Genomic DNA, 13,117 nt, shown 5'->3' with positions numbered 1-13,117 from the left:
AAGCGGAAGATGATGAATGAATGAACAGACAACTCCCATGACATCACCCCCCCCCCACACACACACACACACACCCCAAACAAACCCATTTTTGGAAGATTTAGTTATCAAAGCATTGATTTGTGAGTTTCTTGTGACGTTGTGAGGTCATCTGACCTGTGGCCCCGCCCCTCTACCACCTGCACCAGCGTGTGTGAACCATGATATCCAGGTGAGGTCCATGGACGACAGGGACTGGTGAGAGAGCTGATCCACCACAATGCCAAATCACTGGTCCAGCTGGAATCAAAATACACACAGAACTACACTAGAGGTCACATGACCTCCTGGGCAGCAGGTCAGCTGGTCACTGAAGCTCCACCTGTGTGTGTGTGTGTGTGTGTGTGTGGGGGGGGGGGGGTGAGGCTCTCTGATTTCTGCAGACTGTAAGAATCACATGACAAGCAGGTCACACCTCATTCCTTTATTGCTGGTGATTGAATCTTTCATTTTCGTCCATGCTGCATCACAGCTAATCATCTTCATCAACTTTACAAAGCAGACAAAAGGTCAAATTACACCACTCCACTCAGCACACAATGATGACATCAGAAGCCAATCAGCTGCACTCGTTGCCTTTGATGAGGAAGAAGGTCCCGGTGGCCACACCCAGCAGACCAAGAGTGAGACCGACTCCACAAAAAACTGAAGGTCCGATACTGGGCTGCTGCACGTTCACTTCTGGAGACGGAAAACACAGTTAGCTAACTGGGCAGCTTTAGTTTAGTCAGTTAGCTGTAGTTTAATCAGTTAGCTTTAGTTTAGTCAGTTAGCTGTAGTTTGGTCAGTCAGCTGTACTTAAGTCAGCGAGTCATGGTTAGATGTAGTATGGTTAGGTAGCTGTAGTTAGCTGTAGTATTGTCAGTTAGCTCAGTATTGTAAGGTAGCTCTAGTATTGTCAGTTAGCTGTAGTATTGTCAGTTAGCTAGGTATTATCAGTTAGCTAGGTATTGTCAGTTAGCTCGGTTTTGTCAGTTAGCTCTAGTATTGTCAGTTAGCTAGGTATTATCAGTTAGCTAGGTATTGACAGTTAGCTCAGTTTTGTCAGTTAGCTCTAGTATTGTCAGTTAGCTAGGTATTATCAGTTAGCTAGGTATTGACAGTTAGCTCAGTTTTGTCAGTTAGCTCTAGTATTGTCAGTTAGCTAGGTATTATCAGTTAGGTAGGTATTGTCAGTTAGCTCAGTTTTGTCAGTTAGCTCAGTTTTGTCAGTTAGCTCAAGTATTGTCAGTTAGCTAGGTATTATCAGTTAGCAAGGTATTGTCAGTTAGCTCAGTTTTGTCAGTTAGCTCTAGTATTGTCAGTTAGCTAGGTATTATCAGTTAGCTAGGTATTGACAGTTAGCTCAGTTTTGTCAGTTAGCTCTAGTATTGTCAGTTAGCTAGGTATTATCAGTTAGCTAGGTATTGACAGTTAGCTCAGTTTTGTCAGTTAGCTCTAGTATTGTCATTTAGCTAGGTATTATCAGTTAGGTAGGTATTGTCAGTTAGCTCAGTTTTGTCAGTTAGCTCAGTTTTGTCAGTTAGCTCTAGTATTGTCAGTTAGCTAGGTATTATTAGTTAGCTAGGTATTGTAGGTTAGCTCAGTTTTGTCAGTTAGCTCTAGTATTGTCAGTTAGCTAGGTATTATCAGTTAGGTAGGTATTGTCAGTTAGCTCAGTTTTGTCAGTTAGCTCTAGTATTGTCAGTTAGCTAGGTATTATCAGTTAGCTAGGTATTGTCAGTTAGCTCAGTTTTGTCAGTTAGCCACGTATTATTAGTTAGCTAGGTATTGTCAGTTAGCTCAGTTTTGTTAGGTAGCTCTCGTATTGTCAGTTAGCTAGGTATTATCAGTTAGCTAGGTATTGTCAGTTAACTCAGTTTTGTTAGGTAGCTCTAGTATTGTCAGTTAGCTAGGTATTATCAGTTAGCTAGGTATTGACAGTTAGCTCAGTTTTGTTAGGTAGCTCTAGTATTGTCAGTTAGCTGTAGTATTGTCAGTTAGCTAGGTATTATCAGTTAGCTAGGTATTGTCAGTTAGCTCAGTTTTGTCAGTTAGCTCTAGTATTGTCAGTTAGCTAGGTATTATCAGTTAGGTAGGTATTGTCAGTTAGCTCGGTTTTGTCAGTTAGCTCTAGTATTGTCAGTTAGCTAGGTATTATCAGTTAGGTAGGTATTGTCAGTTGGCTCAGTTTTGTCAGTTAGCTCAGTTTTGTCTGTTAGCTCTAGTATTGTCAGTTAGCTAGGTATTATCAGTTAGCTAGGTATTGTCAGTTAGCTCTGGTATTGTCAGTTAGCCAGGTATTATTAGTTAGCTAGGTATTGTCAGTTAGCTCAGTTTTGTTAGGTAGCTCTCGTATTGTCAGTTAGCTAGGTATTATCAGTTAGCTAGGTATTGTCAGTTAACTCAGTTTTGTTAGGTAGCTCTAGTATTGTCAGTTAGCTAGGTATTATCAGTTAGCTAGGTATTGACAGTTAGCTCAGTTTTGTTAGGTAGCTCTAGTATTGTCAGTTAGCTGTAGTATTGTCAGTTAGCTAGGTATTATCAGTTAGCTAGGTATTGTCAGTTAGCTCAGTTTTGTCAGTTAGCTCTAGTATTGTCAGTTAGCTAGGTATTATCAGTTAGGTAGGTATTGTCAGTTAGCTCGGTTTTGTCAGTTAGCTCTAGTATTGTCAGTTAGCTAGGTATTATCAGTTAGGTAGGTATTGTCAGTTGGCTCAGTTTTGTCAGTTAGCTCAGTTTTGTCTGTTAGCTCTAGTATTGTCAGTTAGCTAGGTATTATCAGTTAGCTAGGTATTGTCAGTTAGCTCTGGTATTGTCAGTTAGCCAGGTATTATTAGTTAGCTAGGTATTGTCAGTTAGCTCAGTTTTGTTAGGTAGCTCTCGTATTGTCAGTTAGCTAGGTATTATTAGTTAGCTAGGTATTGTCAGTTAACTCAGTTTTGCTAGGTAGCTCTAGTATTGTCAGTTAGCTAGGTATTGTCAGTTAGCTAGGTATTGACAGTTAGCTCAGTTTTGTTAGGTAGCTCTAGTATTGTCAGTTAGCTGTAGTATTGTCAGTTAGCTAGGTATTATCAGTTAGCTAGGTATTGTCAGTTAGCTCAGTTTTGTCAGTTAGCTCTAGTATTGTCAGTTAGCTAGGTATTATCAGTTAGGTAGGTATTGTCAGTTAGCTCAGTTTTGTCAGTTAGCTCTAGTATTGTCAGTTAGCTAGGTATTATCAGTTAGCTAGGTATTGTCAGTTAGCTCAGTTTTGTCAGTTAGCTAGGTATTATTAGTTAGCTAGGTATTGTCAGTTAGCTCAGTTTTGTTAGGTAGCTCTAGTATTGTCAGTTAGCTGTAGTATTGTCAGTTAGCTAGGTATTATCAGTTAGCTAGGTATTGTCAGTTAGCTCAGTTTTGTCAGTTAGCTCTAGTATTGTCAGTTAGCTAGGTATTATCAGTTAGGTAGGTATTGTCAGTTGGCTCAGTTTTGTCAGTTAGCTCAGTTTTGTCAGTTAGCTCAGTTTTGTCTGTTAGCTCTAGTATTGTCAGTTAGCTAGATATTATCAGTTAGGTAGGTATTGTCAGTTGGCTCAGTTTTGTCAGTTAGCTCAGTTTTGTCTGTTAGCTCTAGTATTGTCAGTTAGCTAGGTATTATCAGTTAGCTAGGTATTGTCAGTTAGCTCTGGTATTGTCAGTTAGCCAGGTATTATTAGTTAGCTAGGTATTGTCAGTTAGCTCAGTTTTGTTAGGTAGCTCAAGTATTGTCAGTTAGCTGTAGTATTGTCAGTTAGCTAGGTATTATCAGTTAGCTAGGTATTGTCAGTTAGCTCAGTTTTGGAAGTTAGCTCTAGTATTGTCAGTTAGCTAGGTATTATCAGTTAGCTAGGTATTGTCAGTTAACTCAGTTTTGTTAGGTAGCTCTCGTATTGTCAGTTAGCTAGCTATTATCAGTTAGGTAGGTATTGACAGTTAGCTCAGTTTTGTCAGTTAGCTCTGGTATTGTCAGTTAGCTAGGTATTATTAGTTAGCTAGGTATTGTCAGTTAATTCAGTTTTGTTAGGTAGCTCTAGTATTGTCAGTTAGCTGTAGTATTATCAGTTAGCTAGGTATTATCAGTTAGCTAGGTATTGTCAGTTAGCTCAGTTTTGTCAGTTAGCTCTAGTATTGTCAGTTAGCTAGGTATTATCAGTTAGGTAGGTATTGTCAGTTAGCTCGGTTTTGTCAGTTAGCTCTAGTATTGTCAGTTAGCTAGGTATTATCAGTTAGGTAGGTATTGTCAGTTGGCTCAGTTTTGTCAGTTAGCTCAGTTTTGTCTGTTAGCTCTAGTATTGTCAGTTAGCTAGGTATTATCAGTTAGCTAGGTATTGTCAGTTAGCTCTGGTATTGTCAGTTAGCCAGGTATTATTAGTTAGCTAGGTATTGTCAGTTAGCTCAGTTTTGTTAGGTAGCTCTCGTATTGTCAGTTAGCTAGGTATTATTAGTTAGCTAGGTATTGTCAGTTAACTCAGTTTTGCTAGGTAGCTCTAGTATTGTCAGTTAGCTAGGTATTGTCAGTTAGCTAGGTATTGACAGTTAGCTCAGTTTTGTTAGGTAGCTCTAGTATTGTCAGTTAGCTGTAGTATTGTCAGTTAGCTAGGTATTATCAGTTAGCTAGGTATTGTCAGTTAGCTCTAGTATTGTCAGTTAGCTAGGTATTATCAGTTAGGTAGGTATTGACAGTTAGCTCAGTTTTGTCAGTTAGCTCTGGTATTGTCAGTTAGCTAGGTATTATTAGTTAGCTAGGTATTGTCAGTTAATTCAGTTTTGTTAGGTAGCTCTAGTATTGTCAGTTAGCTAGGTATGATCAGTTAGCTAGGTATTGTCAGTTAGCTCAGTTTTGTTAGGTAGCTCTAGTATTGTCAGTTAGCTAGGTATTATTAGTTAGCTAGGTATTGTCAGTTAGCTCAGTTTTGTTAGGTAGCTCTCGTATTGTCAGTTAGCTAGGTATTATCAGTTAGCTAGGTATTGTCAGTTAACTCAGTTTTGTTAGGTAGCTCTAGTATTGTCAGTTAGCTAGGTATTATCAGTTAGCTAGGTATTGACAGTTAGCTCAGTTTTGTTAGGTAGCTCTAGTATTGTCAGTTAGCTGTAGTATTGTCAGTTAGCTAGGTATTATCAGTTAGCTAGGTATTGTCAGTTAGCTCAGTTTTGTCAGTTAGCGCTAGTATTGTCAGTTAGCTAGGTATTATCAGTTAGGTAGGTATTGTCAGTTAGCTCGGTTTTGTCAGTTAGCTCTAGTATTGTCAGTTAGCTAGGTATTATCAGTTAGGTAGGTATTGTCAGTTGGCTCAGTTTTGTCAGTTAGCTCAGTTTTGTCTGTTAGCTCTAGTATTGTCAGTTAGCTAGGTATTATCAGTTAACTAGGTATTGTCAGTTAGCTCTGGTATTGTCAGTTAGCCAGGTATTATTAGTTAGCTAGGTATTGTCAGTTAGCTCAGTTTTGTTAGGTAGCTCTCGTATTGTCAGTTAGCTAGGTATTATCAGTTAGCTAGGTATTGTCAGTTAACTCAGTTTTGTTAGGTAGCTCTAGTATTGTCAGTTAGCTAGGTATTATCAGTTAGCTAGGTATTGACAGTTAGCTCAGTTTTGTTAGGTAGCTCTAGTATTGTCAGTTAGCTGTAGTATTGTCAGTTAGCTAGGTATTATCAGTTAGCTAGGTATTGTCAGTTAGCTCAGTTTTGTCAGTTAGCTCTAGTATTGTCAGTTAGCTAGGTATTATCAGTTAGGTAGGTATTGTCAGTTAGCTCGGTTTTGTCAGTTAGCTCTAGTATTGTCTTTTAACTAGGTATTATCAGTTAGGTAGGTATTGTCAGTTGGCTCAGTTTTGTCAGTTAGCTCAGTTTTGTCTGTTAGCTCTAGTATTGTCAGTTAGCTAGGTATTATCAGTTAGCTAGGTATTGTCAGTTAGCTCTGGTATTGTCAGTTAGCCAGGTATTATTAGTTAGCTAGGTATTGTCAGTTAGCTCAGTTTTGTTAGGTAGCTCTCGTATTGTCAGTGAGCTAGGTATTATTAGTTAGCTAGGTATTGTCAGTTAACTCAGTTTTGCTAGGTAGCTCTAGTATTGTCAGTTAGCTAGGTATTGTCAGTTAGCTAGGTATTGACAGTTAGCTCAGTTTTGTTAGGTAGCTCTAGTATTGTCAGTTAGCTGTAGTATTGTCAGTTAGCTAGGTATTATCAGTTAGCTAGGTATTGTCAGTTAGCTCAGTTTTGTCAGTTAGCTCTAGTATTGTCAGTTAGCTAGGTATTATCAGTTAGCTAGGTATTGTCAGTTAGCTCAGTTTTGGCAGTTAGCTCTAGTATTGTCAGTTAGCTAGGTATTATCAGTTAGCTAGGTATTGTCAGTTAACTCAGTTTTGTTAGGTAGCTCTAGTATTGTCAGTTAGCTAGGTATTATCAGTTAGGTAGGTATTGACAGTTAGCTCAGTTTTGTCAGTTAGCTCTAGTATTGTCAGTTAGCTAGGTATTATCAGTTAGCTAGGTATTGTCAGTTAGCTCAGTTTTGTTAGGTAGCTCTAGTATTGTCAGTTAGCTAGGTATTATTAGTTAGCTAGGTATTGTCAGTTAGCTCAGTTTTGTTAGGTAGCTCTCGTATTGTCAGTTAGCTAGGTATTATCAGTTAGCTAGGTATTGTCAGTTAACTCAGTTTTGTTAGGTAGCTCTAGTATTGTCAGTTAGCTAGGTATTATCAGTTAGCTAGGTATTGACAGTTAGCTCAGTTTTGTTAGGTAGCTCTAGTATTGTCAGTTAGCTGTAGTATTGTCAGTTAGCTAGGTATTATCAGTTAGCTAGGTATTGTCAGTTAGCTCAGTTTTGTCAGTTAGCTCTAGTATTGTCAGTTAGCTAGGTATTATCAGTTAGGTAGGTATTGTCAGTTAGCTCGGTTTTGTCAGTTAGCTCTAGTATTGTCAGTTAGCTAGGTATTATCAGTTAGCTAGGTATTGACAGTTAGCTCAGTTTTGTTAGGTAGCTCTAGTATTGTCAGTTAGCTGTAGTATTGTCAGTTAGCTAGGTATTATCAGTTAGCTAGGTATTGTCAGTTAGCTCAGTTTTGTCAGTTAGCTCTAGTATTGTCAGTTAGCTAGGTATTATCAGTTAGGTAGGTATTGTCAGTTAGCTCGGTTTTGTCAGTTAGCTCTAGTATTGTCAGTTAGCTAGGTATTATCAGTTAGGTAGGTATTGTCAGTTGGCTCAGTTTTGTCAGTTAGCTCAGTTTTGTCTGTTAGCTCTAGTATTGTCAGTTAGCTAGGTATTATCAGTTAGCTAGGTATTGTCAGTTAGCTCTGGTATTGTCAGTTAGCCAGGTATTATTAGTTAGCTAGGTATTGTCAGTTAGCTCAGTTTTGTTAGGTAGCTCTCGTATTGTCAGTTAGCTAGGTATTATCAGTTAGCTAGGTATTGTCAGTTAACTCAGTTTTGTTAGGTAGCTCTAGTATTGTCAGTTAGCTAGGTATTATCAGTTAGCTAGGTATTGACAGTTAGCTCAGTTTTGTTAGGTAGCTCTAGTATTGTCAGTTAGCTGTAGTATTGTCAGTTAGCTAGGTATTATCAGTTAGCTAGGTATTGTCAGTTAGCTCAGTTTTGTCAGTTAGCTCTAGTATTGTCAGTTAGCTAGGTATTATCAGTTAGGTAGGTATTGTCAGTTAGCTCGGTTTTGTCAGTTAGCTCTAGTATTGTCAGTTAGCTAGGTATTATCAGTTAGGTAGGTATTGTCAGTTGGCTCAGTTTTGTCAGTTAGCTCAGTTTTGTCTGTTAGCTCTAGTATTGTCAGTTAGCTAGGTATTATCAGTTAGCTAGGTATTGTCAGTTAGCTCTGGTATTGTCAGTTAGCCAGGTATTATTAGTTAGCTAGGTATTGTCAGTTAGCTCAGTTTTGTTAGGTAGCTCTCGTATTGTCAGTTAGCTAGGTATTATCAGTTAGCTAGGTATTGTCAGTTAACTCAGTTTTGTTAGGTAGCTCTAGTATTGTCAGTTAGCTAGGTATTATCAGTTAGCTAGGTATTGACAGTTAGCTCAGTTTTGTTAGGTAGCTCTAGTATTGTCAGTTAGCTGTAGTATTGTCAGTTAGCTAGGTATTATCAGTTAGCTAGGTATTGTCAGTTAGCTCAGTTTTGTCAGTTAGCTCTAGTATTGTCAGTTAGCTAGGTATTATCAGTTAGGTAGGTATTGTCAGTTAGCTCGGTTTTGTCAGTTAGCTCTAGTATTGTCAGTTAGCTAGGTATTATCAGTTAGGTAGGTATTGTCAGTTGGCTCAGTTTTGTCAGTTAGCTCAGTTTTGTCTGTTAGCTCTAGTATTGTCAGTTAGCTAGGTATTATCAGTTAGCTAGGTATTGTCAGTTAGCTCTGGTATTGTCAGTTAGCCAGGTATTATTAGTTAGCTAGGTATTGTCAGTTAGCTCAGTTTTGTTAGGTAGCTCTCGTATTGTCAGTTAGCTAGGTATTATTAGTTAGCTAGGTATTGTCAGTTAACTCAGTTTTGCTAGGTAGCTCTAGTATTGTCAGTTAGCTAGGTATTGTCAGTTAGCTAGGTATTGACAGTTAGCTCAGTTTTGTTAGGTAGCTCTAGTATTGTCAGTTAGCTGTAGTATTGTCAGTTAGCTAGGTATTATCAGTTAGCTAGGTATTGTCAGTTAGCTCAGTTTTGTCAGTTAGCTCTAGTATTGTCAGTTAGCTAGGTATTATCAGTTAGGTAGGTATTGTCAGTTAGCTCAGTTTTGTCAGTTAGCTCTTGTATTGTCAGTTAGCTAGGTATTATCAGTTAGCTAGGTATTGTCAGTTAGCTCAGTTTTGTCAGTTAGCTAGGTATTATTAGTTAGCTAGGTATTGTCAGTTAGCTCAGTTTTGTTAGGTAGCTCTAGTATTGTCAGTTAGCTGTAGTATTGTCAGTTAGCTAGGTATTATCAGTTAGCTAGGTATTGTCAGTTAGCTCAGTTTTGTCAGTTAGCTCTAGTATTGTCAGTTAGCTAGGTATTATCAGTTAGGTAGGTATTGTCAGTTAGCTCAGTTTTGTCAGTTAGCTCTAGTATTGTCAGTTAGCTAGGTATTATCAGTTAGGTAGGTATTGTCAGTTGGCTCAGTTTTGTCAGTTAGCTCAGTTTTGTCTGTTAGCTCTAGTATTGTCAGTTAGCTAGGTATTATCAGTTAGCTAGGTATTGTCAGTTAGCTAGGTATTGTCAGTTAGCTCAGTTTTGTTAGGTAGCTCTAGTATTGTCAGTTAGCTGTAGTATTGTCAGTTAGCTAGGTATTATCAGTTAGCTAGGTATTGTCAGTTAGCTCAGTTTTGTCAGTTAGCTCTAGTATTGTCAGTTAGCTAGGTATTATCAGTTAGGTAGGTATTGTCAGTTAGCTCAGTTTTGTCAGTTAGCTCTAGTATTGTCAGTTAGCTAGGTATTATCAGTTAGGTAGGTATTGTCAGTTGGCTCAGTTTTGTCAGTTAGCTCAGTTTTGTCTGTTAGCTCTAGTATTGTCAGTTAGCTAGATATTATCAGTTAGGTAGGTATTGTCAGTTGGCTCAGTTTTGTCAGTTAGCTCAGTTTTGTCTGTTAGCTCTAGTATTGTCAGTTAGCTAGGTATTATCAGTTAGCTAGGTATTGTCAGTTAGCTCTGGTATTGTCAGTTAGCCAGGTATTATTAGTTAGCTAGGTATTGTCAGTTAGCTCAGTTTTGTTAGGTAGCTCAAGTATTGTCAGTTAGCTGTAGTATTGTCAGTTAGCTAGGTATTATCAGTTAGCTAGGTATTGTCAGTTAGCTCAGTTTTGGCAGTTAGCTCTAGTATTGTCAGTTAGCTAGGTATTATCAGTTAGCTAGGTATTGTCAGTTAACTCAGTTTTGTTAGGTAGCTCTAGTATTGTCAGTTAGCTAGGTATTATCAGTTAGGTAGGTATTGACAGTTAGCTCAGTTTTGTCAGTTTGCTCTGGTATTGTCAGTTAGCTAGGTATTATTAGTTAGCTAGGTATTGTCAGTTAACTCAGTTTTGTTAGGTAGCTCTAGTATTGTCAGTTAGCTAGGTATTATCAGTTAGCTAGGTATTGTCAGTTAGCTCAGTTTTGTCAGTTAGCTAGGTATTATTAGTTAGCTAGGTATTGTCAGTTAGCTCAGTTTTGTTAGGTAGCTCTAGTATTGTCAGTTAGCTGTAGTATTGTCAGTTAGCTAGGTATTATCAGTTAGCTAGGTATTGTCAGTTAGCTCAGTTTTGTCAGTTAGCTCTAGTATTGTCAGTTAGCTAGGTATTATCAGTTAGGTAGGTATTGTCAGTTAGCTCAGTTTTGTCAGTTAGCTCTAGTATTGTCAGTTAGCTAGGTATTATCAGTTAGGTAGGTATTGTCAGTTGGCTCAGTTTTGTCAGTTAGCTCAGTTTTGTCTGTTAGCTCTAGTATTGTCAGTTAGCTAGGTATTATCAGTTAGCTAGGTATTGTCAGTTAGCTAGGTATTGTCAGTTAGCTCAGTTTTGTTAGGTAGCTCTAGTATTGTCAGTTAGCTGTAGTATTGTCAGTTAGCTAGGTATTATCAGTTAGCTAGGTATTGTCAGTTAGCTCAGTTTTGTCAGTTAGCTCTAGTATTGTCAGTTAGCTAGGTATTATCAGTTAGGTAGGTATTGTCAGTTAGCTCAGTTTTGTCAGTTAGCTCTAGTATTGTCAGTTAGCTAGGTATTATCAGTTAGGTAGGTATTGTCAGTTGGCTCAGTTTTGTCAGTTAGCTCAGTTTTGTCTGTTAGCTCTAGTATTGTCAGTTAGCTAGATATTATCAGTTAGGTAGGTATTGTCAGTTGGCTCAGTTTTGTCAGTTAGCTCAGTTTTGTCTGTTAGCTCTAGTATTGTCAGTTAGCTAGGTATTATCAGTTAGCTAGGTATTGTCAGTTAGCTCTGGTATTGTCAGTTAGCCAGGTATTATTAGTTAGCTAGGTATTGTCAGTTAGCTCAGTTTTGTTAGGTAGCTCAAGTATTGTCAGTTAGCTGTAGTATTGTCAGTTAGCTAGGTATTATCAGTTAGCTAGGTATTGTCAGTTAGCTCAGTTTTGGCAGTTAGCTCTAGTATTGTCAGTTAGCTAGGTATTATCAGTTAGCTAGGTATTGTCAGTTAACTCAGTTTTGTTAGGTAGCTCTAGTATTGTCAGTTAGCTAGGTATTATCAGTTAGGTAGGTATTGACAGTTAGCTCAGTTTTGTCAGTTTGCTCTGGTATTGTCAGTTAGCTAGGTATTATTAGTTAGCTAGGTATTGTCAGTTAACTCAGTTTTGTTAGGTAGCTCTAGTATTGTCAGTTAGCTAGGTATTATCAGTTAGCTAGGTATTGTCAGTTAGCTCAGTTTTGTTAGGTAGCTCTAGTATTGTCAGTTAGCTAGGTATTATTAGTTAGCTAGGTATTGTCAGTTAGCTCAGTTTTGTTAGGTAGCTCTAGTATTGTCAGTTAGCTGTAGTTTAATTGTTAGCTAGCTGAGTTGCATCTTGTCTCTCACTCCAGATCTGGGCCAGGCGCTCGGTCAGGGCTTGGTGCAGGACCACACAGCTGTAAATGTCCCCCTGCTGGGGGACAAAGTCCAGCCTGGCCGACTGCCTGAAGAAGCCGTCTTTGTTGAGGAAAGGAACGTTGATGCTGGTTCCTTCAGACACGTTCTGCTCATTCTTGGTCCAGTAGACTTTGACAGGTGCGGGATGGAAGCCGGTCACATGACAGATGAGAGTGTTCGTCTGTCCCAGCTGCACGTGGTCTCGGGGGTAGATGATCGGATGGGAGGGAGCCTCTGAAAACACACACACACACACACACACACACACACACACACACACACAGACAAACACACACACAGAGACAAACACACACAGGCACATGTATACACACACACACACACACACACACAGTACTGAGGTGAGAATACATGGATCAGATCTCTCCATCTCTCTCTCCCTCCTCCAGCCTGTGAACGTGCGGGCGGGAGAGTCTGGATGTGAGTTTACCAAGTTTGAGAGGAACGTCCTTCATTGTTCTACGACAGATCTTCAGGTTTCCTTTGCAGATCTCTTGATTGGCCACAGCTTGTTGGTAAACTCCTTCCTGGTACCTGACGGGATCTATGAAACTGGGCTGGGGGTAGAACCCTTCACCCTTGATGAAGTCTGCGAACCACAACTCTTCCCCGTCCAGCGCGTACATTTCCTCTCCATCGGAGTCTGAGCAGCCGACGATGTTCGTGTTCTCGTGGAGCACTGGAGACAGAAGACAGCAAAGCTCTGTCTGCCTTCTTTCTTTCTTTCTCTTTCTTTTTCTGTCTTTCTTTCTTCTCTCTTTCTCTGTCTGTCTCTCTCTTTTTCTGTCTTCCTTCTTTCTTTTTGTCTTTCTTCTTTCTTTCTTTTTCTGTCTTCCTTCTTTCTTTCTTTTTCTGTCTTTCTTTCTGTTTCTCTTTCATCTTTCTTTTTCTGTCTTTCTTCTTTCTTTCTTTTTCTGTCTTTCTTCATTCTTTCTTTTTCTGTCTTTCTTCTTTCTTTCTTTTTCTGTCTTTCTTCTTTCTTTCTTTGTTTCTAGTGAAAAGTTTCTCCCCTTGGACATAAAAACTTACCGTCTGCTGGGACTCGGAGGAGGCAGGAGAGGATGAGGAGCAGCTGGGATGCCTTCATCACCTCCATCAGCTTCATCACCTCCATCAGCTTCATCAGCTTCACTGTGAACCTCTGAGAGTCGGAGGTGGACTGACAGGTCCTGCAGGAGCAGCTGAGCTATTCAGAGTTACGCCTCGGCCAATCACAGCGCACACAGCCGGTGATGTCACCTGTGACCAGGTAGACTCACATGGGATTCAACAGGCAGGCGGGCAGTGGCGCCGGCAGAATTTACTCATAGGGGCTGCCAGGAGGGGCTGCTTAAAATCTTGGGGTGGCACACCACAACTAAAAAGCTGTAATATCAGGAATTGTATGATAGTAGTACTATTATTAGTATTATTTTATTAAACTGTAGTACAGGCCAGCAGAAAACTACGAGAAAGGCTCACGTACTGACTGTGTTTATTGTGTTACATTTGAAGGTAGGCATGATCAGATGTGTCAGCAGCTGAGGGCTCAGCTCTCAGATCACTATTGATCG

General features: G+C 39.3%; 1 protein-coding gene across 1 annotated transcript; it reads right to left on the bottom strand.

The window, feature by feature from the left end:
- Window positions 1-448: 448 nt before the first annotated feature.
- On the bottom strand, window positions 449-12,747 carry LOC147238980 (H-2 class II histocompatibility antigen, A-U alpha chain). The gene is made up of 4 exons (XM_086196991.1): window positions 12,594-12,747; window positions 11,995-12,243; window positions 11,496-11,780; window positions 449-720 (listed from the first exon to the last, which is right to left on the bottom strand). The coding sequence occupies exons 1-4, from the start codon at window positions 12,685-12,687 to the stop codon at window positions 599-601; spliced, it is 750 nt and encodes a 249-aa protein (XP_086053117.1). The 5' UTR covers window positions 12,688-12,747; the 3' UTR covers window positions 449-598.
- Window positions 12,748-13,117: the final 370 nt, after the last annotated feature.

The sequence above is a fragment of the Aulostomus chinensis genome, chromosome 24 (genome assembly GCF_037954235.1).
Source record: "Aulostomus chinensis isolate RoL2024-O1b breed Wild chromosome 24, RoL_Achi_v1.0, whole genome shotgun sequence".
In the NCBI taxonomy this organism is placed as follows: Eukaryota; Metazoa; Chordata; class Actinopteri; order Syngnathiformes; family Aulostomidae; genus Aulostomus; species Aulostomus chinensis.
This window is presented reverse-complemented; position numbering and strand designations above follow the sequence as displayed.